The sequence below is a fragment of the Hyla sarda genome, chromosome 8, assembly GCF_029499605.1.
Source record: "Hyla sarda isolate aHylSar1 chromosome 8, aHylSar1.hap1, whole genome shotgun sequence".
Lineage (NCBI taxonomy): Eukaryota > Metazoa > Chordata > Amphibia > Anura > Hylidae > Hyla > Hyla sarda.
Window position 1 is genome coordinate 226,576,301 of NC_079196.1, and position 17,294 is coordinate 226,593,594.

The following is a 17,294-nucleotide window of genomic DNA, read 5'->3' on the forward strand; positions in this document are numbered from 1 at the left end:
GTGGAGTCACTTATGGGATATACTGTATATATAATGTGAGGGGTGGAGTCACTTATGGGATATACTGTATATATAATATGAGGGGTGGACTCACTTATGGGATATACTGTATATATAATGTGAGGGGTGGACTCACTTATGGGATATACTGTATATATAATGTGAGGGGTGGACTCACTTATGGGATATACTGTATATATAATGTGAGGGGTGGAGTCACTTATGGGATATACTGTATATATAATGTGAGGGGTGGAGTCACTTATGGGATATACTGTATATATAATGTGAGGGGTGGAGTCACTTATGGGATATACTGTATATATATAATGTGAGGGGTGGAGTCACTTATGGGATATACTGTATATATAATGTGAGGGGTGGAGTCACTTATGGGATATACTGTATATATAATGTGAGGGGTGGAGTCATTTTTTTATAGCAATTTATGATTGGATTTAGTTATATTGTAGTCATCTGAATTGTTCTTGTTTAAGTCAAAGTCAAGAGGACTGTTGTTGGCTAAAATTATAATGCAAATGATTAGGTAATAAAATTAACCCTTATGTAGAGATCTACGGGAAGATTTACCAAAAGCTGTGAAGAGGAAACATTAACCAATTGCCCAATCAGATTCCTTTTTTCATTTTTAAAAAGTCCTCTTAAAAATGAAAGAAGCAATCTGATTGGTTACTAAGAGACACTGGTCAACTTTTCCTCTGCACAAGTTTTGATAAATCTCCTCCATAGCTTTCGGTAGCCTGATGGAGGGATGTTAAAGGGGTATTCCGGGCAAGAACATCTTACCCCCTATCCAAAGGATAGGGGATAAGATGTCTGATCGCGGGGGGGCTGCGTCTCCAGTTTCGGAAACCTCCTGGTTTCCCGGACTGGGGATGTGACGTCACACCACGCCCCCTCCATTCATGTCTATGGGAGGGGGCGTGGCGGCTGCCACGCCCCCTCCCATAGACATGAATGGAGGGGGTGTGGCATCCCAGCAGCAAGCCCCCCTGCGATCAGGCATCTTCTCCCCTATCCTAATATTTTATTAGAATCCTGCAATCTATCCTGGAATAGCTGTGTTATAATTTGTACAGACGGTGTTCCCCCTCAATGGTTGGACCAATTAAAGGCCTTGTCAGACTAGTCAAAGAAGAAAATCCCAGAATTATCACCACTCGCTGCTTCCTCCACCGCAAAGTTCTTGTCGCAAAAACAACTGGTCAACTTCATCAAGCAATGTCCCCTTTAGTCACGAATATTTGCACTGTTGTATGAGAATATACAGAAAGACCATGTTACCCTCCTTCAACATACTGATGTCAGATGGTGATCTACCATGTTGAGGGATCTGAGGCCCCTCCTAAGAGGGCCCTACACAGAGTTGTGCATCGGTGAATGAGGGCTCCTCTATCCTAACAGCTGCTGCAGTGCTGGGCCAGTCAGTGGGGCGTTCTGTCTGTACGTTCCCTTAGGCAGATATTTAAACTTTGCACTGTGGCTTTAGTTTGCTTGTAACTGCAGCTTATACCCTTCACTAGTGTTATACTGTCTGTTTATTCAGTTCTCCTGACCATGGCTGGTGCCTGACTATCCCTTTGCCTTGTGATTTTGTACTTATTGCTCTTCCTCATTTTCATCTCAGCCTGTCTTGCTTGAGTGTTCGTCTCTTTGTTGTCTGTTTTCTCTCCTGGTTATTTGTACTTTGGCTTTTCCCTGGTTAACCATGTGTCTGCTGACTTGGTCCCTGATGTCCCTGACGTCTTACTGATCTGGTGTGTCTGACCATTGTGGTGCCCTGCACTTACTCAGAGTAGGGACCATCATCCAGTTGAGGGTACGTTGCTTAGGGCACATATTCAAGTAGGCAGAGGAAGTGGCTGCACGTATCCCTGCCTGACATGACAAGCACAAAAGGAAAATGGAGGCTCTTAGCTCACTTTTTGATCGAAACGTGCAACCTTCTTTTTGCTCATTTTCGTATTTGCCACAGCGGCAAATGTTGTCGTGCTGGCTATTTCTATGTGTTTTTTTGAACTGCCAGTAAGGGGGAGTGGCAATCCTTCTTAGCCACGTACCCTTCCCTATCCACATGTTTGTGGATCCTGCATATCACCCAGTCAGAGGCTTTATACGCAGAAGAGGTGAGTAAAGTGAGCGTGTTAGGGTCCCATCAGAAGTGAGGCCTCCGCCGCGTGGTGGATTGGGTACGGTGAAAACCTTTTTTCTTTTAAATCAACTGGTGGCAGAAAGTTAAACATATTTGTAAATTACTACTATTAAAAAATCTTAATCCTTCCTGTACTTATTAGCTGCTGAATACTACATGGGAAATTCTTTTCTTTTTGGAATGCTCTCTGATGACATCACGAGCACAGTTCTCTCTGCTGATGTTATTATAATAATAATAATAATAACACTTTATTTATTGTTGTCTGTTGTCCTTAGTGGGATTTGAACCCAAGTCCCCAGTACTGCAAGGCAGCACTGCTAACCACTGAGCCACCATGCTGCCCTTAGCATACATCTGTTATGCATGGTTGCTAAAATGGACAGAGATGTCAGCAGAGAGCACTGTGCTCGTGATGTCATCAGTGTTCCAAAAAGAAAAGAATTTCCTCTGTAACATTCAGCAGCTACTAAGCACTGGAAGGATTAAGATTTTTTAATAGAAGTCATTTACAAATATGTTTAACTTTTTGCCACCAGTTGATTTAAAAGAAAAAGGTTTTCACCGGAGTACCCCTTTAACAATAGCCATAGTACAAAACCCTCAATCATCCTGGGCAAAATCTACAAGAATGACTAAAGTGATGATTTCTAAATGCTCTTTATTGCGCTAATATTGAGAAAGAAGAATAAGCAAAAAAGAATATAATAATAATACAAAACAAATCAAAAAAGCCACCATCATATACACATGGGAGGAAGATTATGAATGGTTTGTTTTATATATTTGGCATCGGATTGTCAAGTTATAGTAACATTTTGGCATGTGCCACATGAATCTACAATTGTAAATGCTGAATTTGTGTTTTTTGGAAACTGACGGAATATATTGTTACATTTTGCCCCAGTGTATAAATGATGTAATTAAAGGGGTACTCCACCCCTAGACATCTTATCCTCTATCCAAAGGATAGGGGATAAGATGTCTGATCGCGGGGTTCCCGCTGCTTGGGTGGGTGCCGCATGCTATATTGCGGGGGTCCCCAGTGGTAGGACCCCCGCGATCAGACATCTTATCCCCTATTCTTTGGATAGGGGATAATATGTCTAGGGGTGGAATACCCCCTTTAAGACATCTAAAGCTGGCTCTAAATAAGTAGCAAAGAGAGGTATATATGGCTGAAGAAGCTCTTATGATAAGGGGCATATCGGTCCCTTGGCTAAACCCTTGGGGGCACTGGGATATAATCCTGGCAAAACCGCCCTGCGAGGTGATGGGCACAAGTAACACTTAGAGAATACGTCAGATGGCCTTTCTTCAGGTAACAGGTTTCAGTGACGTCACCTGCAGTCAGAGATTTTTCACATTTTCCCAGTAAGTCATCATTTCTTACATCCTCATCCCAAACCTCTATGGTGTACGATTTAATGGGGTTAAGCTCTACAGATCCCAAATCATGTTTCTCATTCCATGTGGGATCTTTTTTATTCTTTATTTTTGAGGATTGTCTCTTAATGCTACCAAATTTAAATATCACATAGCCATCTGCCTTTGATCCAAAGTCACCCCCTTTTAGACCGGTGGCAGATTTGATGGTTAGGATAAGTCTGGCGGCTCCTCGATGTGTTGGGCAGCAGTTCGATCCCGTGTACCCAGACGCTTTACATTCACAGGAGCAGTCATCTCCTTTGGTGACAACCTGGCCTTCTCGGCAAGAGCACTTCTGTGGTGAAGCCTTCTCCTGGATGTAATCACTTATGGCCAGTCTGAGATTCTCTTTCTTAGGACCATTTATTTTCACCAAGTTATGGATGGATTCTACAGAATAGGAGACCAGACCGGGGTAGGTTTTCAGGCTTTCCATCCATTTGTTATAAGCATCAGGAGTGGCTCTTGCAGGTGAGAGAAGATCAAATGTTACTTTTCCTCCAATCACCTTTGAATAGAGACGATAGTTTAAAGTTTAGATTAGAACCCAATATCCTTTACAAGATTCTTTCAACCCATTGGTTGCCCCATTCATTTAACGTAAAAACAGCAGTCCATAATAACTCAATACAACATCAATGTTAAAGGGGTTATCCAGGGAAAAAAAACATCTTTTTATATATATATCAACTGGCTCCGGAAAGTTAAACAGATTTGTAAATTACTTCTATTAAAAAATCTCCATCCTTTCAGTACTTATGAGCTGCTGAAGTTAAGTTGTTCTTTTCTGTCTAAGTGCTCTCTGATGACACGTGTCTTGGGAACCGCCCAGTTTAGAAGCAAATCCCCATAGCAAACCTCTTCTACTCTGTGCAGTTCCTGAGACAAGCAGAGATGTCAGCAGAGAGCACTGTTGCCAGACAGAAAACAACAACTCAACTTCAGCAGCTGATAATTATTGAAAGGATTAAGATTTTTTAATAGAAGTAATTTACAAATCTGTTTAACTTTCTGGAGCCAGTTGATATAAAAGAAAAGTTTTTTTCCTGGAATATCCCTTAAAGGGGTTATGCAGGGTTTTATAAAAACGATTATGGTGCTGGGCCAAGGGGAAAAATAGAAGAAAAAAAGGACCTGCCAACTCAAATAATCACTGGCGGAGATAGGACACCATTGCAGACAGTGATTGGTTGAGCTGGCAGGTCGTCTCGTCTTGGAAGAAGGGAGAAGATTGGGTAACCAGACTAAGGAGAATGGGAGCTGCAGGGGACCAGCAAGGGACTGGGGATAGGTAAGTATGTTTTTACTCTATATTTACCTTCGCCATAGCACCATACTAGTTTTTATAAAACACTGGATAACCCCTAAAATTAAAACAACTTGACCCCTTCTACATTTGAAAATTCTAAATGCTGCAATGAAAATATGACACAATAACAATACTGTTTGACTCATGAAAACATAAGATAAAAGTCCATTGGGGCACACAGGTTACTCTACAGACATGTACAAATGTAACAAATAAGCAACAGCTGTTTCACGCATGGGAGGAATGGGAGGACTACAGTACCCAAAAAGATTATCAGAATTGGGGTTATTTAGTTTAGAAAAAAGACGTCTGTATCTATACCAAGGGGGCATCCTCTGTATCTAGAGGAAAGAAGGTTTCTACACCAGCACAGACGGGGGTTCTTTATTGTAAGAGCAGTGAGACTATGGAACTCTCTCCCGGAGGAGGTGGTCATGGTGAACTCAATAAAAGAGTTCAAAAGGGTCTGGATACATTTCTAGAGAGTGATAACATTACCGGTTATGGATACTAGATCTATAGGGACAGAACGTTGATCCAGGGATTTATTCTGATGCCATATTGGGAGTCGGGAAGGAATTTTTCTCCCTGATATGGGGAAATTGGTATCAGCCTCATACAGGTTTTTGTCTTCTTCTGGATCAACTCGGTAAGGACAAAATAGGGATATAGGTTGAACTTGATGGACTCTGGTCTTTTTTTCCTCTTTAAGAACTATACGTAACTATGTAACTATAGCTGACAGCACATGCCCTTTTTACATGGTACCATGATCAGCCGGGGAATGTTTTCTCAATCATCAGCTGATCGCTGGTTCTTCTACATGGTTCAGTAATCTGGAAAGAACGTTCCTTCAAACCTGTGTAAAGACTCTTCAGTTTATATTCGTGTGTACCCCACAGAGCAGGGAAGACATTCTCTTATTAGAATCAGCAAGGGAACATATTTACTCACAAATAGTGAAGTCCTTCCGATGATTACTTTTATACACTGAGTCTCAGGTGGCAGAACCAAGTTCATAAAAAACAACAACAACTCACCCTCGATGTATATTCGTTAAATACTTGATAAAAATCCCCCTTATATCCCGATTCTTGTAGTTTATTTTTGCAGTTTTTAAATGAGGAACTGGTTGAGCTTCCGAATATCCCAATCTCGGCTTCAGCTGTAAGGCACTTCTTGACCTCGTCCATCTTCATACCACTCATAGACACTTCACATGTCCTCACTGCAGTCACGTCTTTGGTCTGACCGCCAGCTCTCACAAGGGTGGTATAGTGCGTGCCATATTTGTCTATCAGTTTTCTGTATTTGACCTTATCATAGGACTCTGGCAGTTCTTCCAAAGCTGCCTTAAAATGAGATGTCAAAGAGGCACGTGGCTCACTCAGGCTAAAACTGAAAAACAAACAAATGTAGATGCTTAGTCATTCTATGTACATTACATTTTTACCAATTATTAAAAAATGTATGGCCAGTGAATACAAGATACGGTTGATACCTGTAAAAGACACATTCTAACTTGTGGCTCAGAAAGCTGTAATTGTCAGTGACGGCTTTACTTTCGGCAAACTTGGCCACCTGACTGTGAGAACCTCCAAACGCTGTTTTTACATTCACCACAAATTTCAAGTTGAGACCAACTTTCCAATCGTTCTGCACTTCAGAAGTCGCTTCTTCAGCTACTGAGACTACAGAGCGAGACTCTGAACTTTGTATATTTGTGGAACACGAAGGCTCAGGTCTCCAGTCCACCATTGCCTTGGGTAGTTTCTCCCAGGTGTCCGTGTAAGGGTTATGACATATTGTACATTCCTTTTCAACCTCCTGTAGATCAAGAAGAAAAGTGCTGGTTTTCTCCATGGTGACAATATTAATGCCTTCTCCTAACAGGGTATGGCCTGGGACAAATTTAGCTTTCATGCATTCTTCCATTGAGCCAGGCATACAAGTAGATCTACGAAAGGATGTGCTCATAGAAGGTCTCTGGTGGTGGAGAAGAAGAAGCCAGAACAATAGACCCAGTTTGGACTCCATTGCCAAAAATGTCCTAGAAGAAAAGCGAACAAATGTATCAAAGATACAATAAGAATCCCTACAAATATGTATTGTGGTCCATGTATGAAACAAATATGGAATAGACATTTGCACTAATAATGGACTAGAGGACATCATTGATAGTTTAGCCTCACTGCAAACTTCTTCGCAAATGGGTACTGTCAGAATCAAAAACTTTTTATATGATGTAGCTCTTGGTAAAACATTTGCCTTTCTAATATACTTTATAAAAAAAAAAAATGTATGTCCTTTTTATAGAAATCATGGTTTCTAAAAAAAAGACCACAAGGGGTCCCCATACCATCCAGAACATAATCCTGTCCAGCTGCAGCATCATCTTTGTCCCAGCTAAAGCACAGGCTGGGACAAAGTCCAGGAAGTGAGGATGGGACTAGCACTCCTCTGTACACACTCCTGTCCTATAAGACTGCAGCATGAAAACAGAGAGGAGGGGGTTACAGTGCAGCCTTCAGTGATTGGATAAAGAGACACAGCACAGCAGACTCAGGAAGGAAATAAATGCATGGTGAGTAAGGGAGCGCTCAGTGCTTGCCTTGGACATGCCCCTTCCCAAGCAGTGGATTTCAGAATGACACTGTGCCTCATAGAAGACTTATCAATAAACTCCAGTCTTTGAGCTTAGATATATTGTTAAAAAGATTAGGCAGTGGCTGAATGACAGACAACAGAGGGTTGTAGTCAATGGAGAATATTCAGAGCAAGGTCTTGTTACCAGTGGGGACCTCAGGGATCTGTACTGGGACCAATTTTGTTTAATATCTTTATCAATGATATTGCAGAAGGGCAATGGTTCGGTTTTGGTCTTTTTGCTGGAGGGATACACCAAATGGAAGAAGATTTAGGTAAAATAAAAGAATGGTCAGAACTCTGGATACTGACTGACATAATGTGGATAAGTGCCAAATAATGCACCTGGGGCAAAATAACCCAAGGGCAGAATATAGAATATTTGACACAGTCCTGACCTCCGTATCTGAGGAAAGGGATTTAGGAGTAATTATTTCAGAAGACTTAAAGGTTGGCAGACAATGAAATAGAGCAGCAGGAAATGCTAACAGAATGTTTGGATGTATAGTGAGAAGTATTAGCAGTAGGAAGAGGGAAGTGCTCATGGGTATATAGGGAGAGGTATTAGCAGTAAAGAGGGAAGTGCTCATGGGTGTACATAGGGAGAGATATTAGCAGTAGAAGGAAGTGTTCATGGGTGTATAGGTTTAGGTATTAGCATTAGAGGGAAGTGCTTATGGGTGTATAGTGAGAGGTATTAGCAGTAGAGGGAAGTGCTCAGGGGTGTATAAGGAGAGGTATTAGCAGTAGAGGAAAGTGCTCATGTGTGAATACGTAGACGCAATATCAGTTGAAGGAAGTGCTCATGGGTGTATAGGTAGAGTTATTAGCAGTAGAGGGAAGAGCTCATGTATGTATAGGGAGAGGTATTAGCAGTCGAGGGAAGTGCTCATGGGTGTATAGGGAGAGGTATTAGCAGTAAAGAGGGAAGTGCTCACGGGTGTGTAGGGAGAGGTATTAGCAGTAGAAGGAAGAGAAGGAAGTGTTCATGTGTGTATAGGGAGAGGTATTAGCAGTAGAGGGAAGTGCTTATGGGTGTATAGGGAGAGGTAGTAGCAGTAGAGGAAAGTGCTCATGTGTGACCAGTAGAGGCAATACCAGTTGAAGGAAGTGCTCATGGGTGTATAGGGAGAGGTATTAGCAGCGGAGGGAAGAGCTCATGTATGTATAGGGAGAGGTATTAGAGTAGAGGGAAGTGCTCATGGGTGTATAGGTAAAGGTAATTGAAGTAGAGGGAAGTGCTCATTGGTGTATAGGTAGAGGTATTAGCAGTAGATGGAAATGCTCATGGGTGTATAGGGAAAGGTACTAGCAGTAGAGGGAAGTGCTCATTGGTGTATAGGTAGAGGTGTAAGCAGTAAAGGGAAGTGCTCATGGGTGTATAGAGAGAGATAAACATAGTAGAGGGAAGTGCTCATGGGTGTATAGGTAGAGGTAATAGCAGTAGAAGGAAGTGCTCATGGATGTATAGGGATAGGTATTAGCAGTAAAGAGGGAAGTATTTACGGGTGTATAGTGAGATGTATCATCAGTAGAGGGAAGTGCTGATGGGTGTATATGGAGAGGTTTACGCAGTAAAGGGAACTGCTCATGTGTGTATAGGGAGAGGTATTAGAAATAGAGGGAAGTGCTCATGGGTGTATAGGGAGTGGTATTAGCAGTAGAGGGAAGTGCTTATGAGTGTATAGTGAGAGGTATTAGCAGTAGAGGGAATTGCTCATGGGTGTATAGGGAGAGGTATTAGCAGTAGAGGAAAGTGCTCGTGTGAATACGTAGAGGCAATATCAGTTGAAGGAAGTGCTCATGGGTGTATAGGTAGAGTTATTAGCAGTAGAGGGAAGAGCTCATGTATGTATAGGGAGAGGTATTAGCAGTCAAGGGAAGTGCTCATGGGTGTATAGGGAGAGGAATTAGCGGTAGAGGGAAGTGCTCATGGGTGTATAGGGAAAGGTACTAGCAGTAGAGGGAAGTGCTCATTGGTGTATAGGTAGAGGTGTAAGCAGTAAAGGGAAGAACTCATGGGTGTATAGGGAGAGATAATCACAGTAGAGGGAAGTGCTCATGGGTGTATAGGTAGAGGTAATAGCAGTAGAAGGAAGTGCTCATAGGTGTATAGGTAGAGGTGTAAGCAGTAAAGGGAAGTACTCATGGGTGAATAGGGAGAGGTAATAGCAGTGTTACGCCGAGCGCTCCGGGTCCCTGCTCCTCCCCGGAGCGCTCACGGCGTGTCTCTCCCTGCAGCGCCCCGGTCAGACCCGCTGACCGGGAGCGCTGCACTGACATTGCCGGCGGGGATGCGATTCGCATAGCGGGACGCGCCCGCTCACGAATCGCATCCCAAGTCACTTACCCGTCCCGGTCCCTGGCTGTCATGTGCTGGCGCGCGCGGGTCCGCTCTCTAGGGCGCGCGCGCGCCAGCTCTCTGAGATTTAAAGGGCCAGTGCACCAATGATTGGTGCCTGGCCCAATTAGCTTAATTAGCTTCCACCTGCTCCCTGGCTATATCTACTCACTTCCCCTGCACTCCCTTGCCGGATCTTGTTGCCTTGTGCCAGTGAAAGCGTTTAGTGTTGTCCAAGCCTGTGTTACCTGATCTCCTGCTATCCATATTGACTACGAACCTTGCCGCCTGCCCCGACCTTCTGCTACGTCTGACCTTGCCTCTGCCTAGTCCTTCTGTCCCATGCCTTCTCAGCAGTCAGCGAGGTTGAGCCGTTGCTAGTGGATACGACCTGGTTGCTACCGCCGCAGCAAGACCATCCCGCTTTGCGGCGGGCTCTGGTGAACACCAGTAGCCACTTAGAACCGGTCCACCAGCACGGTCCACGTCAATCCCTCGCTGACACAGTGGATCCACAACCTGTAAGCCGAATCGTGACAAGCAGTAGAAGGAAGTGCTCATGGATGTATAGGGATAGGTATTGGCAGCAGAGGGAAGTGCTTATGGGTGTATAGTGAGTGGTATAAGCAGTAGAGGGAAGTGCTCATGGGTGTATAGGGAGAGATATTAGCAGTAGAGGAAAGTGCTCATGTGTGAATACGTAGAGGCAATATCAGTTGAAGAAAGTGCTCATGGGTGTATAGGTAAAGTTATTAGCAGTAGAGGGAAGAGCTCGTGTATGTATAGGGAGAGGTATTAGCAGTCAAGGGAAGTTCTCATGGGTGTATAGGGAGAGGAACTAGCGGTAGAGGGAAGTGCTCATGGGTGTATGGGGAGAGTTATTAAAGTAGAGGGAAGTGCTCATAGGTGTATAGGTAGAGGTATTAGAAGTAGAGGGAAGTGATCATGGGTGTATAGGAAGAGGTATATGCAGTAGAGGGAAGTGCTCATGGGTGTATAAGTAGAGGTAATAGCAGTAGAAGGAAGTGCTCATGGATGTATAGGGATAGGTATTAGCAGCAGAGGGAAGTATTTATGGGTGTATAGTGAGAGGTATCAGCTGTAGAGGGAAGTACTGATGGGTGTATATGGAGAGGAACTAGCAGTAGAAAGAGGGAAGTGCTCATGGGTATTGTTACGCCGAGCGCTCCGGGTCCCCGCTCCTCCCCGGAGCGCTCGCTACACTCTCGTTACTGCAGCGCCCCGGTCAGATCCACTGACCGGGTGCGCTGCGATACCGCCTCCAGCCGGGATGCGATTCGCGATGCGGGTGGCGCCCGCTCGCGATGCGCACCCCGGCTCCCGTACCTGACTCGCTCTCCGTCGGTCCTGTCCCGGCGCGCGCGGCCCCGCTCCCTAGGGCGCGCGCGCGCCGGGTCTCTGCGATTTAAAGGGCCACTGCGCCGCTGATTGGCGCAGTGGTTCTAATTAGTGTGTTCACCTGTGCACTCCATATATATACCTCACTTCCCCTGCACTCCCTCGCCGGATCTTGTTGCCCTTGTGCCTAGTGAAAGCGTTCCCTTGTGTGTTCTTAGCCTGTGTTCCAGACCTCCTGCTGTTGCCCCTGACTACGATCCTTGCTGCCTGCCCCGACCTTCTGCTACGTCCGACCTTGCTCTTGTCTACTCCCTTGTACCGCGCCTATCTTCAGCAGTCAGAGAGGTTGAGCCGTTGCTAGTGGATACGACCTGGTCACTACCGCCGCAGCAAGACCATCCCGCTTTGCGGCGGGCTCTGGTGAATACCAGTAGTGACTTAGAACCGGTCCACTAGCACGGTCCACGCCAATCCCTCTCTGGCACAGAGGATCCACCTCCTGCCAGCCGGCATCGTGACAGTAGATCCGGCCATGGATCCCGCTGAAGTACCTCTGCCAGTTGTCGCTGACCTCACCACGGTGGTCGCCCAGCAGTCACAACAGATAGCGCAACAAGGCCACCAGCTGTCTCAACTGACCGTGATGCTACAGCAGCTACTACCACAGCTTCAGCAATCATCTCCTCCGCCAGCTCCTGCACCTCCTCCGCAGCGAGTGGCCGCTTCAGGCCTACGACTATCCTTGCCGGACAAATTTGATGGGGACTCTAAGTTTTGCCGTGGCTTTCTTTCACAATGTTCCCTGCACTTGGAGATGATGTCGGACCAGTTTCCTACTGAAAGGTCTAAGGTGGCTTTCGTAGTCAGCCTTCTGTCTGGAAAAGCTCTGTCATGGGCCACACCGCTCTGGGACCGCAATGACCCCGTCACTGCCTCTGTACACTCCTTCTTCTCGGAAATTCGTAGTGTCTTTGAGGAACCTGCCCGAGCCTCCTCTGCTGAGACTGCCCTGCTGAACCTGGTCCAGGGTAATTCTTCTGTTGGCGAGTACGCCATACAATTCCGTACTCTTGCTTCTGAACTATCTTGGAATAATGAGGCCCTCTGCGCGACCTTTAAAAAAGGCCTATCCAGCAACATTAAAGATGTTCTGGCCGCACGAGAAATTCCTGCTAATCTACATGAACTCATTCATCTTGCCACTCGCATTGACATGCGTTTTTCCGAAAGGCGTCAGGAGCTCCGTCAGGATATAGACTTTGTTCGCACGAGGCGTTTTTTCTCCCCGGCTCCTCTCTCCTCTGGTCCTCTGCAATTCGTTCCTGTGCCTCCCGCCGTGGAGGCTATGCAAGTTGACCGGTCTCGCCTGACACCTCAAGAGAGGACACGACGCCGCATGGAGAATCTCTGCCTGTACTGTGCCGGTACCGAACACTTCCTGAAGGATTGTCCTATCCGTCCTCCCCGCCTGGAAAGACGCACGCTGACTCCGCACAAAGGTGAGACAGTTCTTGATGTCTACTCTGCTTCTCCACGCCTTACTGTGCCTGTGCGGATATCTGCATCTACCTTCTTGTTACGCCGAGCGCTCCGGGTCCCCGCTCCTCCCCGGAGCGCTCGCTTCTCTCTCGCTACCGCAGCGCTCCGGGCAGCTCCACTGACCCGGTGCGCTGCGATACCGTCTCCAGCCGGGATGCGATTCGCGATGCGGGTAGCGCCCGCTCGCGATGCGCATCCCGGCTCCCGTACCTGACTCGCTCTCCGTCTGTCCTGTCCCGGCGCGCGCGGCCCCGCTCCCTAGGGCGCGCGCGCGCCGGGTCTCTGCGATTTAAAGGGCCACTGCGCCGCTGATTGGCGCAGTGGTTCCAATTAGTGTGTTCACCTGTGCACTCCCTATTTATACCTCACTTCCCCTTCACTCCCTCGCCGGATCTTGTTGCCATTGTGCCAGTGAAAGCGTTTCCTTGTGTGTTCCTAGCCTGTGTTCCAGACCTCCTGCCGTTGCCCCCGACTACGATCCTTGCTGCCTGCCCCGACCTTCTGCTACGTCCGACCTTGCTTCTGTCTACTCCCTTGTACCGCGCCTATCTTCAGCAGTCAGAGAGGTTGAGCCGTTGCTAGTGGATACGACCTGGTCACTACCGCCGCAGCAAGACCATCCCGCTTTGCGGCGGGCTCTGGTGAAAACCAGTAGTGACTAAGAACGGATCCACTAGCACGGTCCACGCCAATCCCTCTCTGGCACAGAGGATCCACTACCTGCCAGCCGGCATCGTGACACTTCTCCTTCTCTACTATGGCCTTCTTGGATTCCGGATCTGCAGGAAACTTTATTTTGGCCTCTCTCATCAACAGGTTCAACATCCCGGTAACCAGTCTCGCCAGGCCCCTCTACATCAATTGTGTTAATAATGAAAGATTGGACCGCACCATGCGTTACCGCACGGAGCCCCTTCTAATGTGCATCGGACCTCATCAAGAAAAAATTGAGTTCTTGGTCCTCCCCAATTGCACTTCCGAAATTCTCCTTGGACTACCGTGGCTCCAACGCCATTCCCCAACCCTGGATTGGTCCACGGGGGAGATCAAGAGCTGGGGTATCTCTTGTTTCAAGGACTGCCTTAAACCGGTTCCCAGTACTCCCTGCCGTGACCCTGTGGTTTCCCCTGTAACCGGCCTCCCTAAGGCCTATATGGACTTTGCTGATGTGTTTTGCAAAAAACAAGCTGAGACTCTACCCCCTCACAGGCCTTATGACTGTCCTATTGACCTCCTCCCGGGCACTACTCCACCCCAGGGCAAAATTTATCCTCTGTCCGCCCCAGAGACTCTTGCTATGTCTGAGTACATCCAGGAAAATTTAGAAAAGGGGTTTATCCGCAAATCCTCCTCTCCTGCCGGAGCTGGATTTTTCTTTGTGTCCAAAAAAGATGGCTCCCTACGTCCTTGCATTGACTACCGCGGTCTTAATAAAATCACGGTAAAGAACCGCTACCCTCTACCTCTTATCTCAGAACTCTTTGATCGCCTCCAAGGTGCCCACATCTTTACCAAACTGGACTTAAGAGGTGCTTATAATCTCATCCGCATCAGAGAGGGGGATGAATGGAAAACGGCATTTAACACTAGAGATGGACACTTTGAGTATCTGGTCATGCCCTTTGGCCTGTGCAACGCCCCTGCCGTCTTCCAAGACTTTGTTAATGAAATTTTTCGTGATCTCTTATATTCCTGTGTTGTTGTGTATCTGGACGATATTCTGATTTTTTCTGCCAACCTAGAAGAACACCGCCAGCATGTCCGCATGGTTCTTCAGAGACTTCGTGACAATCAACTTTATGCCAAAATGGAGAAATGTCTGTTTGAATGTCAATCTCTTCCTTTCCTAGGATACTTGGTCTCTGGCCAGGGACTACAAATGGATCCAGACAAACTCTCTGCCGTCTTAGATTGGCCACGCCCCTCCGGCCTCCGTGCTATCCAACGTTTCTTGGGGTTCGCCAATTATTACAGACAATTTATTCCACATTTTTCCACCATTGTGGCTCCTATCGTGGCTTTAACCAAAAAGAATGCCAATCCTAAGTCCTGGCCTCCTCAAGCGGAAGACGCCTTTAAACGGCTCAAGTCGGCCTTTTCTTCTGCTCCCGTGCTCTCCAGACCTGACCCATCTAAACCCTTCCTATTGGAGGTTGATGCCTCCTCAGTAGGAGCTGGAGCGGTTCTTCTACAAAAAAATTCTTCCGGGCATGCTGTTACCTTTGGTTTTTTTTCTAGGACCTTCTCTCCGGCGGAGAGGAACTACTCCATCGGGGATCGAGAGCTACTGGCCATTAAATTAGCACTTGAGGAATGGAGGCATCTGCTGGAGGGATCTAAATTTCCAGTTATTTACACCGATCACAAGAATCTCTCCTATCTCCAGTCTGCCCAACGGCTGAATCCTCGCCAGGCCAGGTGGTCTCTGTTCTTTGCCCGGTTTAATTTTGAAATTCACTTTCGCCCTGCCGATAAGATCATCAGGGCCGATGCTCTCTCTCGTTCCTCGGATGCCTCGGAAGTAGAGCTCTCTCCGCAACACATAATTCCTCCTGACTGCCTGATCTCCACTTCTCCAGCCTCCATCAGGCAAACTCCTCCAGGGAAGACCTTCGTTCCTCCACGCCAACGCCTCGGAATCCTCAAATGGGGTCACTCCTCCCATCTCGCAGGCCATGCGGGCATCAAGAAATCCGTGCAACTCATCTCTCGTTTCTATTGGTGGCCGACTCTGGAGACGGATGTTGTTGATTTTGTGCGGGTCTGCGCTGTCTGTGCCCGGGACAAGACTCCTCGCCAGAAGCCCGCTGGTCTTCATCCTCTGCCTGTCCCCGAACAGCCTTGGTCTCTGATTGGTATGGACTTTATTACTGACTTACCCCCATCCCGTGGCAACACTGTTGTTTGGGTGGTCGTTGATCGATTTTCCAAGATGGCACATTTTATTCCTCTTCCTGGTCTTCCTTCTGCGCCTCAGTTGGCAAAACAATTTTTTGTACACATTTTTCGTCTTCACAGGTTGCCCACGCAGATCGTCTCGGATAGAGGCGTCCAATTCGTGTCAAAATTCTGGAGGGCTCTCTGTAAACAACTCAAGATTAAATTAAATTTTTCTTCTGCTTATCATCCTCAATCCAATGGGCAAGTAGAAAGAATTAACCAGGTCCTGGGTGATTATTTACGACATTTTGTTTCCTCCCGCCAGGATGACTGGGCAGATCTTCTACCATGGGCCGAATTCTCGTATAACTTCAGAGTCTCTGAATCTTCTTCCAAATCCCCATTTTTCGTGGTGTACGGCCGTCACCCTCTTCCCCCCCTCCCTACTCCCTTGCCCTCTGGTTTTTCCCGCTGTGGATGAAATAACTCGTGATCTTTCCACCATATGGAAAGAGACCCAAAATTCTCTCTTACAGGCTTCATCACGCATGAAGAGGTTTGCTGATAAGAAAAGAAGAGCTCCCCCCATTTTTTCTCCCGGAGACAAGGTATGGCTCTCCGCTAAATATGTCCGCTTCCGTGTTCCCAGCTACAAATTGGGACCACGCTATCTTGGTCCTTTCAAAGTTTTGTGCCAGATTAATCCTGTCTCTTACAAACTTCTTCTTCCTCCTTCTCTTCGTATTCCTAATGCCTTTCATGTCTCTCTTCTTAAACCACTCATCCTCAACCGTTTCTCTCCTAAACTTATTTCTCCCACTCCTGTCTCCGGTTCTTCGGACGTCTTTCCTGTGAAGGAGATACTGGCCTCCAAAAAGGTCAGAGGGAAAACCTTTTTTTTGGTTGACTGGGAGGGCTGTGGTCCTGAAGAGAGATCCTGGGAACCTGAGGACAATATCCTGGATAAAAGTCTGGTCCTCAGGTTCTCAGGCTCAAAGAAGAGGGGGAGACCCAAGGGGGGGGGGTACTGTTACGCCGAGCGCTCCGGGTCCCCGCTCCTCCCCGGAGCGCTCGCTACACTCTCGTTACTGCAGCGCCCCGGTCAGATCCATTGACCGGGTGCGCTGCGATACCGCCTCCAGCCGGGATGCGATTCGCGATGCGGGTGGCGCCCGCTCGCGATGCGCACCCCGGCTCCCGTACCTGACTCGCTCTCCGTCGGTCCTGTCCCGGCGCGCGCGGCCCCGCTCCCTAGGGCGCGCGCGCGCCGGGTCTCTGCGATTTAAAGGGCCACTGCGCCGCTGATTGGCGCAGTGGTTCTAATTAGTGTGTTCACCTGTGCACTCCACATATATACCTCACTTCCCCTGCACTCCCTCGCCGGATCTTGTTGCCCTTGTGCCTAGTGAAAGCGTTCCCTTGTGTGTTCTTAGCCTGTGTTCCAGACCTCCTGCCGTTGCCCCTGACTACGATCCTTGCTGCCTGCCCCGACCTTCTGCTACGTCCGACCTTGCTTCTGTCTACTCCCTTGTACCGCGCCTATCTTCAGCAGTCAGAGAGGTTGAGCCGTTGCTAGTGGATACGACCTGGTCACTACCGCCGCAGCAAGACCATCCCGC

General features: G+C 47.2%; 1 protein-coding gene across 4 annotated transcripts in view; it reads right to left on the minus strand.

Annotated features, from left to right (window-relative positions):
• Positions 1 to 3,319: 3,319 nt before the first annotated feature.
• LOC130284155 (perforin-1-like) overlaps positions 3,320 to 17,294 on the minus strand; it is an 83,376-nt gene continuing 69,401 nt past the window's right edge. For all 4 annotated transcript variants that reach the window (XM_056534231.1, XM_056534230.1, XM_056534227.1 and 1 more), the window contains exons 2-4: positions 6,412 to 6,960; positions 5,951 to 6,308; positions 3,320 to 4,109 (exon numbers count right to left, since the gene is read on the minus strand). In XM_056534231.1, coding sequence (XP_056390206.1) covers positions 3,393 to 4,109; positions 5,951 to 6,308; positions 6,412 to 6,947 — 1,611 coding nt within the window. In that variant the 5' untranslated portion in view covers positions 6,948 to 6,960 and the 3' untranslated portion in view covers positions 3,320 to 3,392. The remainder of the gene's footprint in view (positions 4,110 to 5,950; positions 6,309 to 6,411; positions 6,961 to 17,294) is intronic.